General features: G+C 43.6%; 1 protein-coding gene and 1 long non-coding RNA gene across 5 annotated transcripts in view; one reads left to right on the top strand and one right to left on the bottom strand.

The window, feature by feature from the left end:
- LOC307201147 overlaps positions 1-257 on the top strand; it is a 225,646-nt gene extending 225,389 nt beyond the window's left edge. Inside the window, exon 3 of the long non-coding RNA XR_013832585.1 lies at positions 243-257. This is a non-coding gene — a long non-coding RNA (uncharacterized lncRNA). The remainder of the gene's footprint in view (positions 1-242) is intronic.
- A 37-nt stretch (positions 258-294) lies between these two features.
- The window catches only part of MYO1H (myosin IH), a 128,544-nt gene continuing 111,028 nt past the window's right edge, over positions 295-17,810 (bottom strand). For all 4 annotated transcript variants that reach the window (XM_079949330.1, XM_079949329.1, XM_079949332.1 and 1 more), the window contains 7 exons: positions 7,644-7,737; positions 6,020-6,075; positions 5,752-5,887; positions 5,252-5,322; positions 3,441-3,535; positions 2,557-2,656; positions 295-970 (listed from right to left, as the gene is read on the bottom strand). In XM_079949330.1, the coding sequence (XP_079805456.1) occupies positions 947-970; positions 2,557-2,656; positions 3,441-3,535; positions 5,252-5,322; positions 5,752-5,887; positions 6,020-6,075; positions 7,644-7,737 (576 nt within the window). In that variant the 3' untranslated portion in view covers positions 295-946. The remainder of the gene's footprint in view (positions 971-2,556; positions 2,657-3,440; positions 3,536-5,251; positions 5,323-5,751; positions 5,888-6,019; positions 6,076-7,643; positions 7,738-17,810) is intronic.

Genomic DNA, 17,810 nt, shown 5'->3' with positions numbered 1-17,810 from the left:
AGTCATGTAAAGGTTTGATTTGTTCTTTTCTTTTTTTTCTTTTTTCTGGATTCTATGCATCTTCTTTTTTGTTGTTTTTTGCCTGTTTTTCATTTTTTATCTTTTTTCTTTGATGTGACTTGTTTATATGTATTGCTTTCTTTTTTGGTTTAATTGGGTGTTTTTCTGTTGTTTTTTTATTACTTATGTAACCTTTAAAATTTTAATAAAAATCTTTTTTTAAAAAAATAAAATAAAACCAGTCAGGAACTAGTTCTTTTTAAAAAACAAAAACAAAAAAACCCTACAAGATCATTTCAAAGCCGTGTTTCTCTTAGTCTTTTTAATTCACATTGCCACTTACAGTCACATGTTGCTAGTATAGAGAGGAACATGGAGGCACGATTTCGACTGCAGAACCTTCCCCCCACCCCACCCCATCTCCCTTCGGTGGGCCTGTGGCTGCCCAAGCAGCAGCGGGGATCTCAAGGTTCCCCCCAAAAACAGTGCCAGAGAACAATGAGGAGAGTTGTGTTCCCAAACCCTAAGGGACAACAGCTGCCTGCCTCGCATTTCTCCAGGCTGTAGGATTCAGCTTTACAGATTGCCATTACGCTTCCAACCCTGTAATGGGAAGAATACTTTTTCCAGAGTGTAGAACTTCCTCCTCCACTTCTAAGGTGCAATGCTTTTCTGAGGCTTTCCCCACTTGGACCTATTAAGGAAATCTAAGGAAATCTGTAACTGTTGACTTAGATTAGAGGCAAGTTATCACAAAAATATAGCCAGTTATTGGGAGTATTCATACAGTCAGTCATGGGATCTGCAACAGTCCTATGGCATCAAAACACTCTTTGTAAGCATCATAATTATAATATGGACTCTGCTCCTCTCCACAGAGGAGTTTGGGCTACTTTCTCTTTCGAACATCAGCAGTTAACAGGCAAAGGTGGAACATGTGCTTCCATCAGGATGTTATTCTGGGTGATACCTGTTGGATTTAAACATAGAAAGATTAAAAAAAAAAAAAATAGATGGCTCCCTTCTCATTTTGCAGCCCCTGCCTAAGCAGAAGCATTGTTACTTGAGAGTCCTGCATTGCAAGATGTTAGACTAGATGATCCTCAGGGTCCCCTTCAACTCTACAATTCTGTGATTCCCACCAAAAGGACAAAGGGGAGCTGACAGGCAACTAAGGGATCTGGCTTTTTAAAAGGAAATTAATGCCCTATAAATCCCTATAAATTCTAATTGTTGTTGATACAAAATACCGGTACATTTTACTTATGGTCACCAATCAAAGCAATACGTACTGCTATACATCATATCTGTAATAATTTTGGTATAGACACTTTGACACAGCTTTGTTATTATATTCAGAAACATTTATCCAAGTGTTTATTGCGGTTTTATTTTTAATATTTAATATTTAACATATAATTGTTGCATGTCGTATGTTTTAATGTAAACAAATATATATCTCAATACAAGCATATTAAATAGTTTAAAGATGAAAATTGATTTTAAAAAACTTTTTTACGAGCAATGGGGGGCTGGGCTGGATGGACCTTTGGTCTGATTGATCTACTTTTGATGTTTCTCTTTAGAAAGCACCGGCCTTGAAATAAAAGCATGTTTTGACAATCTTGCCTATTATAAATCATCCACTGTGTCGCACGATGAGGAAGGAAAATCTAAGAGCCTGCTAGATCAGGTGGCCCTTTTTATCCAGCTTCCTGCTCTCAGAGGGATCAACCAGCTGCCCCAAAGAGAAGAAGCCCCCAAGCAGGACGTGAAGGCAATAGCAGCCTCCTCCCCACTGACGACCCCCAGCAACTGGCATTCAGAGGACTGTCCCCTCTTATTCTGGACATAGTGCACAGACATCATGATTCATGGCTATTGATAGCCTTCTACTCCAAGAATTTGACCCAGTCTATCTATGTGCTGCATGTAGAAGTCCTTTCTTTTATCTGTCTCCTAAATCTTCCAACATTCAGCTTTGCTGGATGTCCAGCAAAACAGTTGGGTGAGAGAAAGAGAAGCTGTTCCCTTCTTCAAGGGAAGAAGCTGTAGTTTGAGCCTCAGACTCCAAAGAGGGATGGGCACAAAGGTTACAGCTCATCAGCATGGAAAATCACAAACAGATTATCAATATAGACAAATAAGGGGGCAGCACACCTGCCTGGGAGGTAGAAGGCTCAGCACCTGACATTTCCAGCCCTTGTCGCCTAGGCTAGGTGGACAAGCAGCCACACCGTCTGGCCTAGGGGGCAGCTTCACATGCAATTATTCAAGCAAGGCCAACTTAAACATACCCAAGGGACTTTTGAAAGCTTGCTTGGCTTCATGATGGTCTGGTCTGACACTATACCTGGGTTTAATTGGATTCCTCTTGGTTATCTAGACACTCACTTGCAATGTTCCTACACTGGTCTGCTCACCACCCCAAGTTACCTGCAAAAACCTCACTCCAGCTACAACATTTAGGCCCCTAAATCTGCTTTGCTAGTCATTCCTTCAGCATCCAGTTCTTTGCCTGTAGAAAAAGGGCCACAGTCATTGCAAAGGACTTACCACCGTCAGTTGTCCATTTTTGGCTTTGTAGACCTGAGCATCCTGCCCAGTGGTGAAAACCATTGTTCCTTCTTTCCCTGAACTGATTTGGAACTGGAGGCTACAAAAAGAAACACCAGCAATGACATTCACAAGCCCACCAGGCTTAGGTGCAAAACCACCATCCTGGCCTCTAGGGAAGGGTCTGGGAACTCAGGGAGAGAAGACCTGCTCTCCATGCAGAAATAATAAGGCTGATAGTGAAGTCCCTGGAGAGCCACTGCCAGGAATTGAAGTGGGTCCCAAAAACACAGGTGTGTCTTCAACAGTCATGGAAAGCTGTACAATTAAGGGACCAGTTGCACTTCAATGGGATGGGAGTTCTGCAGTTTGGGGGCTGACACAGAGAAGGCCCTCTCCTGGGGTTACAACCACCACCCCCTTGCAGTTCTGAGGGCAGCAGAACTACCAAGAGGGGCTCCTCTGCCAATCTTAGCACCCGAAAGGGCCTAGAGGGAAGGAGGCAGTCTCAGATATTTCATTTGGGACCCAAGTGGTTTTTTCTGAGCCACCTGCACTGGGACAAGGATGTCAGAGGCATCAGGCCAGAATCCCCCCAATGGCTGTTCAGATGCTTCCCAGAAGCCCACTTACAGGCTGTGAAGGCACCAGGCCTCTCCTGCCCTTCCTAATTCAGTGGTGTATCTTTCCCAATGTGGCATCAGAACAGCCTCTTCAAAATAGTCCCCTGGGTTTTTGCTTTAAATACATGGAGTGTGAAATTCAGGCTGATAAGCAGGCCTGTGCTTCCTATGTCAACAGATGTGGGTGATGCTTAAGAACGATCAATCCCATGATTTCATTCATTTGCAAATGCAAAGGCCTCAGAAGAGTGAGGGACCCACCTTCCCTGGACCACCGAGACATTCTGCCTGTGGGCCAGAATGCAGAGTTTTGTGACCGTCTCAAAAAAGTGCTCACACTGCAGAATGGCGTCTCCCTGGAAGCAAGAAATGGAGTCAGGCAGGGCTCTCCATTCAAGGAGAAACTCCCTTTTCACCACTATGTTATGATCAGACAGCTGCATTTGACAATTGAATACAAAGAGGTTAATAACACTTTTCAAAAGCAAAAAATAAAATAAAAAAATGCACTTGGGCTAAACATGTCCCTATACCAGTGGTTCTCAAAGGGTGTGGCAGGAAAATTCTTTTTTTCTTCTTCGCATTCTCTAAAACAGGAACATAGAGCATATTTAACCCCCCTCCCCCCGTCCCACTTACAACTTCGTACCAAATACCACATTTATACATATACCATATGACTTCTCTTCCACACTTTTCCTGGTTCCTTTTGCTTTTCTACTACTCCGTGTTGGGACGCGGGTGGCGCTGTGGGTAAAACCTCAGCGCCTAGGACTTGCCGATCGCATGGTCGGCGGTTCGAATCCCCCTGGCGGGGTGCGCTCCCATTGCTCGGTCCCAGTGCCTGCCAACCTAGCAGTTCGAAAGCATGTCAAAAGTGCAAGTAGATAAATAGGGACCGCTTACTAGCGGGAAGGTAAACGGTGTTTCCATGTGCTGCTCTGGCTCGCCAGAGCAGCTTCGTCACGCTGGCCACGTGACCCGGAAGTGTCTTCGGACAGCGCTGGCCCCCGGCCTCTAGGGTGAGATGAGCGCACAACCCTAGAGTCTGTCAAGACTGGCCCGTACGGGCAGGGGTACCTTTACCTTTTACTACTCCGTGTAATCCACATATTTTTAATCATCCAATTTGTTATCTGTCAAATACCCTATTTCAAATCTGCTGGATTTACTTGAGTCCTGCAAACTATGAATTTGTCTATACTGGTTTTTGAAATAGTAAATAAACTTTATCCATTCCTCCTTATATTCCTGATCTTTGTTTTCTCTTATCCCGTTTGTCAGACCAACCAGTTCAGCAAATTCAAACATTTTCTTCCTTAGTGGGTACTAGACTTGTTCTCCCCCTTTGTGCCAATAAGGTTCTAGCTGCAGCCGTGGTGTATAGTAGTAAACTCTTAGACAGTTCTGCCAATCTGATGGGTGTTAAATACCATCTGTGGGACATTTTCATCACATTTTCTTTTAGCACATAACATGCCATAAAATTCATGTTTATTTTCCACAACTTTCCCCATAATTCATAATCAGTACTGTGACCCACATCTTGTGTCCACTTAATCATGCTCGATTTCACAAATTCCTCTTTAGTTTCCTGCTCCAACAGCAGTTTGTACATTTTTTATAATACTTTTATATTTGTATCTAATAGGACTTTGGAAAACACACTTTTGTTCTGTAAAGCCATTTTTCCTAGCTATCTTAAACAATTCATTAATCTCATGTAGTTTGGTGTGCAGCCCCATATCCTACCACTAAGAAAAATAAAAACTGGTAAGCTAACTTTTCACGAGTACAGAAGAGGAGGCCTGGGCTGAATTAGGCCAAAGGGGCCCCCTCTAGCCCAGCATCTTGTTTTCACAGTGCCCCCCCTGATAATAGTAAGAGCAAGACACGAGTGCTCTCCCCACACTTATTCAAAGTCATGCCTTTCTCTTCTGATAATGATTAGCTGTATCACAGGCATCCATTGTCTGAAAGTAAGGCGTTCCTTTTGCTCCTTAGCTTGTTTTATTTCCATGCATTTCACACACGCAAACACACACCATGGGCGGGTAAAGGGAAACTGCTACCTTCTCTGGTTTGCTGTCTTCTGAAACATGGATGACTAAGATATGGTCGCCCAAGCTGCTGGCAGAAAGGCCTTGGAAAAAGAATGCAAAACAAAGTCACTTGCTAGAAAAATTTGGAAGGACTGCCTTTCTTTGCCAAGCTGCAAAGAAGCCTGGCAGGTAGATTTTATTGTGTGCTTGGATGCAGAACTGAGTTTCATTCTTTACTGCTTCCTCTCCCTCACATGGACCATTTGACAGACTGCAAGAAAGGACTGTTATGAGGTGGGGGAGGGGGCGGTCAACCTGGGTCCCTTTCAGGCTCTTTGCTAGAAGAGACTGCTGAACCAGCCCAACCAGTTCCTTTGCCAGAGGGATGGCCTTGGCTGACCAGGCCATTTATGCTATCCAAACAGGCTGCTCTGTTGCCAAGGAGGCAAATGGGTGGGGGGTCTCTCCCATCTCACTTGGCTGGATGCCTGGGAAGGGAAAGGGCTGCCCAAGGACAGCAGGGATGTTACCTCCCAGGGTGGCGTACTCAATCCTCTGCTTGATCTTGGCCATCTCCACCACATAGGCTGCCACACGCGTCAGAACCAGCAGCCGCTCTCGGGGCTTGAAGCCATTCCGGTCGTACTTCACCACCGGCGTCACATACTGAAAACCAACCACGAGGCGAGTCTTAGAAGCAGAGGCAGCTTCGCCTGAGAGTCACAGCTTTAGCCACACACCATTCAAGGACCACTGTGCAGGTTGGCCTGCCCTTGCCCCATGCACCCCAGCCCTCACCTTCACTCTCTCGTGGCGGATCAGCTGCAGGACTTTGGGGCTCAACTCGCTCTCGTCTAGGAACACAGGAAAGAGCAAGGGTCACAGTCCCGGCACAAAAGTGGGGAGCCACAAGGAGACATGCACAAAAGGAAACTGATCTCGGGGAGAGATTTTAGGCTGCCTCTGGCATAACAAAACACATATCCCAGTCAGTACCAGCTCTACCATTAGGCAAAGTTGATTGTTATGGAAGGGCAGAAATTGCTATTTATTTACATATTGTAATATTTATACTGCTGAAGGCAGGAAGGAGAGGTGCTTCTGGGATTAATTTTTGCCTCAGTGACAAAACAACTTGCGCCTTGATCAGCTGCTCCATCTCTGAACTCAACATCCCCTCAACCCTCCCCTGGCACAATTAAAATGCACGGTTCAAGTAAGGGGGCTGAAATACCAGAGCCCACAAACCTATTAAGTCAATGATTGTTGACACATTTATGCTTGTGATATTCTTTGTTACATTAATCTTATTACAGTGGTACCTCGGGTTACATATGCTTCAGGTTACAGACGCTTCAGGTTACAGACTCCGCTAACCCAGAAATATTACTTTGGGTTAAGAACTTTGCTTCAGGATGAGAACAGAAATCGCGCAGCAGTGGTGGGAGGCCCCATTAGCTAAAGTGGTGCTTCAGGTTAAGAACAGTTTCAGGTTAAGAACGGACCTCCGGAACGAATTAAGTACCACTGTACATATAAAGCTTTTAAAATATGTATCAAACCCTTTAATTATGTACCAGTTAAAGTTAAATGTCTGTAACCCAGCTAGACTGATGTTTTGCAGAAGCAGCTCTCATGCCTTTCTCCTCTACCTGTTTTTGTTTGCTAAAAGCATCCCTGGCCAGAATTCTTTGTGTACAGGATTACTGTTGTGAGTTGGGGGGGGGGGCTCAGTCTCTATGACACTCTGAGTTCCTTCCAATTCTTGGGTTCTGTATCTGTGGGGGTAGAAGGTATAAGAGCAAGCCTGCTAAACCAGTCCCTCTGCCTAGGCAGTGGTTGTGGCTGACTACATGTGAAGAAAATGTGAAGCACAACCAAGTAAGTTGCTCCATGCCATCAAGCGAATGGGCGGGTCTTTCCTCTGCCCCACAAACTGCTAGGAAGGAGAACAAAAGGCAGAGTTGTGTGGGAGAGCCGGAAGCAGTTTGGAGACACAGAGACCTGCTTGCTCTGTGCTGGACCCCAAGCTGTGACTAATGGGGAAGCAAGGTCTGCTAGGGTGTTAATGCTGGGAGCCCTTCTATCCTCTGATCAGGTTGTATATATGGGCAAATAAAACCATATAGCCTAAAGACACCAGTCTCTGCCAACCTTCATTCCAAGGACCCTGGGTTTGTCTTCTCAGGTAAGCTAGCTCCAAGTTCTCTTCTGTTTCCAGGGCGACTCTTCCTAAGAGATGCCTTAGCTATGCAAAAGTTTGGTTAGGAAATCAGGCTTTTAAGCTTTCATTCTCCTCTGCTTGTGTAGCCTTACATATTTGCATTTCCTTGCAAAGGAGGAGCCCACAATGTGTGTGTCAGGCCTTGTGCCTCCAGTGAACCAAATCCTCAACCAGCCTTGCCCTTTCTGGTCTACTCACTTAGCCTGGTCTCAAGAAACGGTTCATTCAGGCTCTGGGCATAGCCAGCCTTCTTCCCGCGGAAGATGCCACTAGCAATCACTTTTTCCTCCATCTGTTTTGGAACAAAAGAAAGAGACTAGGCCAGTATTTTGCAAGAAGGAAACCACATTAAAACTCTTGCTTCAGGCTGATGTGGGGAGTTGTACTTATGTTACTAAGAGGCATAAGATCAGAACACCTTCCTTCCTGCAAGCCATGGGCTCAGTTTTATTCATTCATTCATTCATTCATTCATGTACAGTGGTACCTCGGGTTACATACGCTTCAGGTTACATACGCTTCAGGTTACAGACTCTGCTAACCCAGAAATATTACCTCCGGTTAAGAACTTTGCTTCAGGATGAGAACAGAAATCATGCTCTAGCGAAGCGGCAGCAGCAGGAGGCCCTATTAGCTAAAGTGGTGCTTCAGGTTAAGAACAGTTTCAGGTTAAGAACGGACCTTCAGAACGAATTAAGTTCTTAACCCGAGGTACCACTGTATTTGTTGTTGTTGTTGTTGTTAATAATAATAATAATAATAATAATAATAATAATAATATCCTGCCTCAAGGTGTCTTACACAGATATATTAAACAAGCTAAAAACAGAAAATAAAATCATTAAGATGCAATTAAACACATAGATTTAAAATAATATAAAATTATCTGTATTAAAAATACAGATAATTACAACAACAAATCACAGCAACAGCCCTTTCCTCAAAAACATTCAGTTCTTCACCAGCTGACGAAAGGACAGCCAGGAGGAAGCCATTCTGGCTTCTCCAGGAGGCGTTCCGGAGTCTGGGAGCAGCCCCCCCCCCCCCCGAGAAGACCCTCTCCCACACCTCCATCCACTAAGCGGGCCTGTCAGGGGGGCAGGACTGAGAGAAGGGCCTCCCCTTCTCAGAGCCCAGGCAGGTTTGCATGAGGAACGGGGTCTCTCAGGTAGCTGACCTAAGTCCACAGTATCACCGGCACCACTGACTTCCCGTTGTTTGCACTGCTGCTTACTGTGAGGTGGGCAGCGGGGCAAGGGGATGCGAAGACCAGCGTGGTGCAAACGCACCGGCAGGAAGCTATCCAGCACTCCAGGTGATGCATTCGTTTGGTTGTTGTTGTTGTTTTAATACTTTATTGAAACAATACTTTAAAAACAAATAAACAATAAACCAACCAACCAACCACAAAACACTACAGTAACAACACTAAAGAACAAACAAACAAGAAAAAGCATCACATATTCCTTTGACTTCCATTCATCCCACTATGTTTTCTAGGCTTCCCTTTCGATTTCACACTTTGTATTATCACTTCTTAATTTTAATTATCACTTAATTTATTTGTGTTTCATATTGTCCTGCAAGGTTCAGCCTAGACTCGTCAAAGCATTTTTACAATGTAGCTGTAAATATTTGTTAGGGAACTGCCATCAGCTCAGAGGCGAGAGGTGGAAGGGCAGTTGTGTTACAGGGAGCCTCCGAAGATCTTACAAAGCAGTTCCTCCTCTGGCGAGGAGGAAAGCCCCACCTCCAGTGGGGAGGGGGTGCAGGGACCAGGAGATGCTAGGGAGAGCCCCAACACCGAGCCTGAGCAAAGCGGAGGGGAGGCAAGTCCCCCTTTGCCAGCGCCCACTCTGCGCAGCCGGTTTGGGCGCAGAGAGGGGAGGAGAAGGATGGGGGTCACAAGACTGTTATGCTGGGGGAGGTACAAGGACCGGCCATGCCCAGATTCTGTTAGCGACTGAGCAGACATGGACTTGCGACGCTCTGCACTGTAAATAGTTTGTATTAATAATAAAGCCTGGAAAAGACAGGTTGGAGTCTTGCCTGTTTGCTCTCGAGCAACCACACCACCACCTGACAATATTCTTTAAAGACATTCCATTCTTTCTTTAAGCTATGTTTTGAATCACCTCTTAAGCTGCCAGTCATTTTGGCTAGTTCTATATATTCTATCATCTTCACCTGCCAGTCTAATTTGGTGGGTATCACTTCTCCTTTCCAATTTTTTGCTATCAAAATTCTAGCCACCATTGTTGCATACATGAAAATTCTTCTAAACATTTTCGGGATTTCATTAAACATGATTCCCAACAGGAAGACTTCTGGGTTTTTTTGGAATGAACCCTTTTAAAGTTCAGTTATTTTTTTTTTCTTAACTGCGAAAGCTTGTATAGGGGAAAGCCACCAAGGGGTTTTCAGTTTGAGTAAATCTTTATATTTAGCCCATACTTTATAAAGGGATTTTCTTATCGTATGATTCAAAAAACCCTTGTGGACTTTACCTTGTCATAAACCACATATACGTGCCAACCATAATGGTTGTCAAACCCCTCTATATCCAGCAGGTCTGTGTTTTGCAGTACTACCCATTCACGAATCCAAGTTAGGCACGCTGCATCGTGATACAATTTGAGGTCAGGTAAGGAAAAAACCCCTCTCCCCTTTGTTACTATAAAGAAGCAATGCAGAAGAAAGAAGCAGCAGCTAAGCTAGCTGCTGGTGGCTGGAAAGCCAGACAGGATGTTTGTGACTGTTACCATGGCAATAAAGGGGCAGTCCATTCTCTGTATTGAGCACCGGATGTGAGCTCAGTGTGTGACTTATGACCTGTACAGGATGTACAAGGGTGGAGTTATGATTCTCTCTGTTGTTTGTGAAGAGTGCAGACATCTTTATCTGTATGGCTGCTAAAGACAGGAATAAAAGCATGTAAATACGTTTCTGTCTGAGTCTGATTCCCCTCCCTGGGGAGCAGGGAGGAGGGAGAAGCAGTGGTGTGTTTTTCTCACAGTCTGAGAAGAATCGCCGATACAGACCTCGCATGTTTACCTGCCGGGAGTCGCAGGGGGAGGTCAAAAGGAATTCAGCCGGTGCCTGGGAGAGGTAGGCACATTCCTCTGACCGAGGCAGAATTCCAACATTGGTAGCAGAGGATGGTTTCTACAATCCATGGAAGTCTGCAGAAATAGTAGCAGAGCTGCTGTTTTCATCTCTCTCCATGGAAGCCTGAAGTTAGGGGCTGATCTTCTGCAGGAAGAAAGCTGACCAGAAGAAGCTGACAGCCAAGCCACGGAGCCCAAGGTATGAGATTTTCGGGCTTAGAAGTGTGAATGCAGATTGATTCATTTTCTGCTTCACGGGAGCAGCGTTTGGGAAAACAGCTCCGAGTGAGAAGAGGCCTGCATTCCAGGAATTCTTGTGGTTTCCTGTACAAGAAAAGGAATGCACTGTTGCTAAGCAACGTCCGCCGGTGGAGTGCAAAGCTACTCAGAAGGGCTGGGCTATCAGGCTATGCCTCAGAGAGGCAAAAACAACGTCTTTGTTTTGACGAACTGTTGGAAGGGACTTTCCAAGCAGCCAGTGTTAGAGCTGCCAGGTGCCCAAGAGCGTAAACAAACCAGCTTTTGGATTTTAGAGGCTTGTGTTTGAGAGTTAAAGGCAAAGGACTCAAAATGGATGCCAAGAAGGGGGGAGCCCTGCCTTCTCCACCCCTCCTGACCAATGACAATTATGCATCTTGGTCTATTAAGATGAAGGCCCTGCTGCAGAATCAGAGACTGTTTGAGGTGATTGAGAACCCCATCCCTGCAGCACCAACGCGTGCTTGGGAGTCACAGGATGTGAAGGCCAGAACGGCTATAATTCTGTGTGTGTTTACAGCACGCGAAAGAAGTTTGGGACACGCTGAGAAGGACACATCAGAGAGATGCAGGTTCTTCAGCGCTGCTGTATTTTGAAAAGCTGACCAACCTGAGGCTTGCGCCTGATGGAGATGTTCAAGAGCACCTGATGGAAATGAAATATCTGCGCCAACAGATGGTGGAACGCAATTTCCGTCTGCAGGAGGAATTGTTCTGCTTCATGGTGATAAACAGCCTGAATCGGACTTACAAATCCGTTGCCAGTCAGCTGGGGTCCCTCCCAGCGCAAGATTTGACTTCGGAGGGTCTTTGCCGTCGTCCTTAATGAACAGGACAGACTTGCTGCACTGCAGGTGAAGGACAAGGGGCAGGAAGAACGGAGTTCTAACACCCCCACTGCTGTAGCTACTGGAGAAAACGCTGTAGCTTTGAACGTTGTCCAATGTTTCAATTGTGGACAGACTGGGCATCTTCAGCGGAACTGCAAGAAGCCACGTCAGAACAAAGGTGCCAAGGGAAGCTCCACGAAGTCTGAGGCACCAGGCAAAAGTCATACCAAGTCACAGGCGAAGCCTGCAAAGGCTTTGATGTCGAAAGGAACCACGCCAGAAGTGGAGAACGCTTTTGTCATTGACACGGGGTGTACGTTTCACATGACAGCACGCAAGGATCTATTTTCGTCGTTTAAGAAGCAAAGCTTCGTTGTATTTATTTTTTTTTAATAAAATTTTTATTAATTTCCAAATTTTTAACAAACACAAAAAACAACATAAAAACAAACACAAAAAATCATGTTTTCTTTACCTTATTTCCATAAACCTCTTTTCCCGGAATTCCCCATACCTTCCCCTTTTTGCATCCTTTGTTTTAAACAATTATTCAGCAACCCTTCTTAGCCAATTAAATATAAATTCATTCTCCTTTTCAATTTCACCCTAAATTGAACACAATTTACCGCTGCAATTCTACGTCTTCCTTTCCCTCAGCATTTTAGCACTCCTCAATTTTATAGTAACTCTTAAGATATATCTTAAACTTCTTCCAATCTTCTTCCACAGTCTCTTTCTCTTGGTCGCGGATTCTGCCGGTCATTTCTGCCAGTCCCATGAAGTCAATCACTTTCGCCTGCCATTCCTCCAGCGTGGGTAGCTCTTGTGTCTTCCAATACTTTGCTAGGAGAATCCTTGCTGCCGTAGTAGCATACAAAAAGAAATTCTTATCCTTCTTCGGCACCAACTGGCCGACCATACCCAGGAGAAATGCCTCTGGTTTCTTGCGAAATGTGCACTTAAGCACTTTCTTAATCTCATTATAAATCATTTCCCAGAAGGCCTTAATCTTCGGGCAGGTCCACCAAAGGTGGAAGAAGGTACCTTCAGTCTCTTTACATTTCCAACATTTGTTATTGGGCAAATGATAAATCTTCGCAAGCTTGACTGGGGTCATGTACCACCTGTAAATCATTTTCATAATGTTTTCTCGTAGGGCATTACATGCCGTGAATTTAATACCTGTGGTCCATAACTGCTCCCAGTCAGCAAACATAATGTCATGACCTATGTCCTGTGCCCATTTAACCATAGCTGGCTTCACTGTCTCATCTATTGTATTCCACTTCAACAGCAAGTTATACATTCTTGATAAATTCTTAGTATTGGGTTCTAACAGTTCTGTTTCTAATTTCGATTTCTCCACCTGGAAACCAATTTTCCTGTCTTGTTTGTAGGCCTCCATTATTTGAAAATAATGGAGCCAATCTCGTACCTTGGACTTTATTTTCTCGTAACTTTGTAGTTTAAGTTCACCACCCTCTTGTTCTAAAATTTCAGAATATTTCGGCCAATTAGTTCTCATATTGAGTTTCTTTACCTCCTTGGCCTCCATTGGCGAAAGCCACCTGGGAGTTTTATTTTCCAATAAGTCTTTATACCGAATCCAAACATTGTATAATGCTTTCCTAACAATGTGGTTTTTAAAACCCTTGTACACTTTAACCTTGTCATACCAAATATATGCATGCCAACCGAAGTTATTGTCAAATCCTTCCAAATCTAGAATGTCTGCATTTTCAAGAAGTAGCCAATCTTTTAACCAGCAGAAAGCTGCCGATTCATAGTACAGTCTTAAGTCCGGCAGGGCAAACCCCCCTCTTTCTTTAGAATCAGTAAGTATCTTAAATTTAATTCTGGGCTTTTTGCCCTGCCAGACAAATTTGGATATATCTTTCTGCCACTTCTTGAAACAGTCCAATTTATCAACAATTTGTAATGTCTGAAACAAAAATAACATTCTAGGCAATACATTCATTTTGATTACTGCGATTCGACCTAACAAGGAAAGCTTCAGGTTCGACCATATTTCTAAGTCTTTCTTTATCTCTGTCCAGCACTTATCATAGTTATCCTTAAATAGGTTTACATTCTTAGATGTCATGTTAATCCCCAGGTATTTTACACTCTTTGCCACCACTAACCCAGTTTCCTCTTGGAATCTCTCTCTTTCAACATTTGTTAAGTTTTTCTCCAGTACCTTGGTTTTTTGTTTATTCAACTTAAATCCTGCGACCTGGCCAAATACTTGAATTAATTCCAGAACTCTTTTGGTACTAGTGTCTGGCTCTTGCAGGGTCAATACTAAGTCATCTGCAAAGGCCTTCAATTTGTAATGTCTGGCTCCGACCTGAATCCCTTTTACCAGCTGGTCCCCCCTAATCATATTTAACAAAACCTCCAGGACCGATATAAAAAGTAATGGGGATATTGGGCACCCCTGACGTGTCCCTTTTTCAATAGGTAGTTCATCCATGACCACATTATTTACAATTAACTTTGCCTTTTGCTCAGAATAAATTGCACTTATACCATTTTCAAACTTTTGGCCTACCCCCATCCCATGGAGATTCTTCTTCATAAATTTCCAAGATATATTGTCAAAGGCTTTCTCCGCGTCCACAAAGATTAAAACTGCCTTTGTATTAATATTCACTGTCAACATTTCTATAATGTCAATTATATTCCTTACATTGGTAGACATATGTCTACCCGGGAGAAAGCCTGCCTGATCTTTGTGAATCTCCTCCACCAGCACCTTCTTCAGTCTTTTTGCCAAAATGTCTGCAAAAATTTTGTAATCCACATTAAGTAATGAAATAGGGCGGTAGTTCTTGATCTGTTTTTTATCAATCTCAGTCTTTGGTATAAGTGTAATAAAGGCTTCTTTCCACGTCTCGGGTGCCCTTTTCCCCTCTAATATCTCGTTACAAACCTCCTTAAGCGGCTGTATTATCCAGTCCTTCAAAGCTTTGTAGTATCTGGAGGTTAATCCATCTGGCCCTGGAGATTTCTCCAATTGCATATTTTGAATGGCACCCTCTATCTCTTGTTCAGTTATTTTCTCATTTAAAAGCAACATGCTTTGTTGCGAAATTTTTTGTAATCCATATTTCTTGAGAAATTCTTCCATTTCTCTTTCGTTTTCCGGCCCTTGTGCGTATAGTCTTCTGAAATAACTCTGAAAGCAATTGCTGATCTCATTTGGTTTAGAAATGTTCTTTCCATCTACCTCCAAACTTGTGACTGTGTTCAATTTCTGTCTCTTCTTCAATTGCCATGATAGGAGCTTTCCACATTTATCTGCCGATTCGAATGTCTTTTGTCTCATTCGCTTAATTTTCCATTCAATCTCCTGGTTCATCAATTCCATATATTGCTTCTGGTACAGTTTAATTTCTCTCAAGATCTCATGTGACTTTGGGTTAGATCTCAATTTCTTTTCACTATCTTTTATCTTTTCCAAAATTTTATCTTTCTTCTCCTGCTGTTTCCTCCTTTTTAAGGAATTCTGTTGTATCAGGAAACCCCTCATCACGGCCTTGCTTGCGTCCCAGATCACTCGTTTCTCCACTTCTGTCCTCAGATTTATCTCAAAGTAGTCCTTCAAAGTTTTTTGGGCCTTTTGGTAAACCTCTGGATCTCTAAATAAAGTGTCATTCATTCTCCATCTGAAGGAGCCAGCTGTTGTTATTTTCATTTCCATCTTTACCGCATTGTGGTCGGAGCATGTCTTTGGGCAGATTTCCACTTTCTTTATCTTTGGAGCCATTCCACTAGTAATCCATATTTGGCCTATTCTTGTCCAGGTCATCTGTGATTCTGAAAAGAATGTTCCCTCCCTCTCGAGAGGGTTTCTTGTTCTCCAGATGTCAATCAGATCTAAATTGTCCGTCATTTCAAAGAAAGTCTTAGGTAATCTCCCGTCCTTGGAGATTACCTGTCTTTGTGCCTTGTCCATATTTGTAGAGACGACTCCATTCATATCCCCTAAAAGAATCACCTTATAGTCCAAATAGTCCATTAATGTCTCATGCAGTTTCTTGTAAAATTCTGCCTTCCCTTCATTCGGTGCATAAATTCCAAATATCAAAATTATTTCTCCTTGAATCTGTATCTCAATTGCCAAGATTCTTCCATGTTCGTCTTTGAAGATCTGTTTTGGAGCCAATTCCTCTTTTGCATAAATCACCACTCCTCTTTTCTTAACTTTATCCGATGAAATAAATTCTTGTCCCAATCTTTTATTTATAAGTAATCTTCTCTGTGCCCTTGTCACGTGGGTTTCTTGTAGACAAATCAGATCCAATTGTTCTTTTTTCAAAATATGAAAAACCTCACGCCTTTTTCTGGGAAGGTTCAGTCCATTACAATTCCAAGTTAAAAATCGCAGAGACATTGTTAATTAGTTGCCTCCAACTGCACCCTGCAGCTGTTCTTCATCCGTTGGTGATTTAAGTCCAAATGTCAAGTTCCCCAAGTCTGTATCCGATGTTGAGTTTAAAACCCCTTTCACCAGGTCCTCTCCGTACTTGTCCAAAAACTGTTCTTTATCTTGTACTGTTCTTATCTTAACTATCTTTCCTCTGAAATTGAAAGACAAACCCTGTGGAAATTCCCACCTGAAAGGTATGTTGTTCTTCTTCAGCAGGTCAACCAAAGTCTTGAACTGGGTTCTCACCTCCAGAATATATTTTGGGATATCCCTGTAAATTTGCACAGAGACGTTTTGAATCTGAAGTGTCTTCTGGTAATGCAAGCTTAATATCTTGTCTTTCCTCTTTGGATCTCAATGTTATCAGGCAGTCCCTTGGAATCTTCCTACCCTGCCTTCTGCCCAATCTGAAGGCGGTTGTTATCTCAAATTCTTTTTCCTCTAGGTTTTCCTGCCAAAAGTCTGAAATTTCTTTTGTGAGAAAGTCCACTAGGTTGTCCCCTTCACTTTCTGGAACAAGCCTCAGTCTCAAGTTCTTCTCCTTACGCTGCATATCCCATAAAGACAGGGTCGCCTCATGTTGGTCAAGCCTCCTGCAAACCGGTACTAAATTTTCCTGTGTAGATTCCGCAGTAGATTTGGCTTCTTCCGCAATCTTCCTGATTGTGGCGTTCTCCTCGACCAATTTGTGTATAATCTGTGTGTTAGATGTCACGCTCTTGGTGTTCAAGTCTAATTTTGCCGTTAAGTCTGCCAGTTGCTTAGTATTTTCTGTACTCTGTTTATTCAATTTTTCTAAAGATTCATTTATCTTCAATAATGCCTGCGTCACTGACTCCATGAATGCACTTATTCCTTTTTCCTGTCCGCCTGGACCTGTTGGCAATAGTCCTGATAAAGAGCCCCTTTTCTTTTGTGCTGCTTTAGCCTTAGACCTTGTTGCTATCTCATCTGCAGGGCCACTCATGTCCCAAGGTCGTTCTCACAGGAACAGGTCTTGAATGGAAAAATCCAGTGACTTTGCTTTTAACAGTCAATGTTGCAACTGTTGCCTTCAGCCCTCTAGAGGGAGCCAAGATATTCAATAAGCAAGAAAACAAAAAGTCCAAAAACCCTCAGAGGGAAAAAGTTACTAAGAAACGTCTTTCAGTCTTTTTAGTTGCAACCGTATTGTTTCTACAGAGTCTCAGGAAATTGTATCTAATAAAGTCCCCACTTTGCAACACATCTGACAGTTCCCTGTCAAAGTGCTTCACCCCGACAGTCCGTTCCCAGAGTCAGAGGCTGCAGTAAATTGTCCCTTTAAAACTTTTCCCGCAGGTTTCCTTTCTTCTTCTTCCCCCCCCCCCATTCCTGCTTGCTAGGGGGGGGATTAAGCTCAATGCTAGGGTTGGTCCTTTCAAAGATTATCCTTAAATTTATCAATTACAGCTTGCTGGATCCGTTGCTTTAGCAATCATGCAATCCGGGGGAGGCAGACTTCCTTTATTTACCATCCCCACTTTCGGCCAAATTTTTAAGGATTTAATTTAAAGTCCCGGTAAAGTTGCCAATCCTACTCACGGGAATCTCTTTTCAGTCCAAATTTCAGGAAGGAATCGGCGCTCTCCGTCAATGGCGATGCGGCTTCACTCCACGGGCTGGGTAGCGACTCTCAGCTCCGCGCTCCCCCGATGCTCCGGAGCCTTTAAAAAGGCTCTTTTGCAGTAAAGGGGGGCGCAAACGATGCCCACCG

This window comes from Podarcis cretensis (genome assembly GCF_951804945.1).
Source record: "Podarcis cretensis genome assembly, chromosome: 13".
In the NCBI taxonomy this organism is placed as follows: Eukaryota; Metazoa; Chordata; class Lepidosauria; order Squamata; family Lacertidae; genus Podarcis; species Podarcis cretensis.
This window is presented reverse-complemented; position numbering and strand designations above follow the sequence as displayed.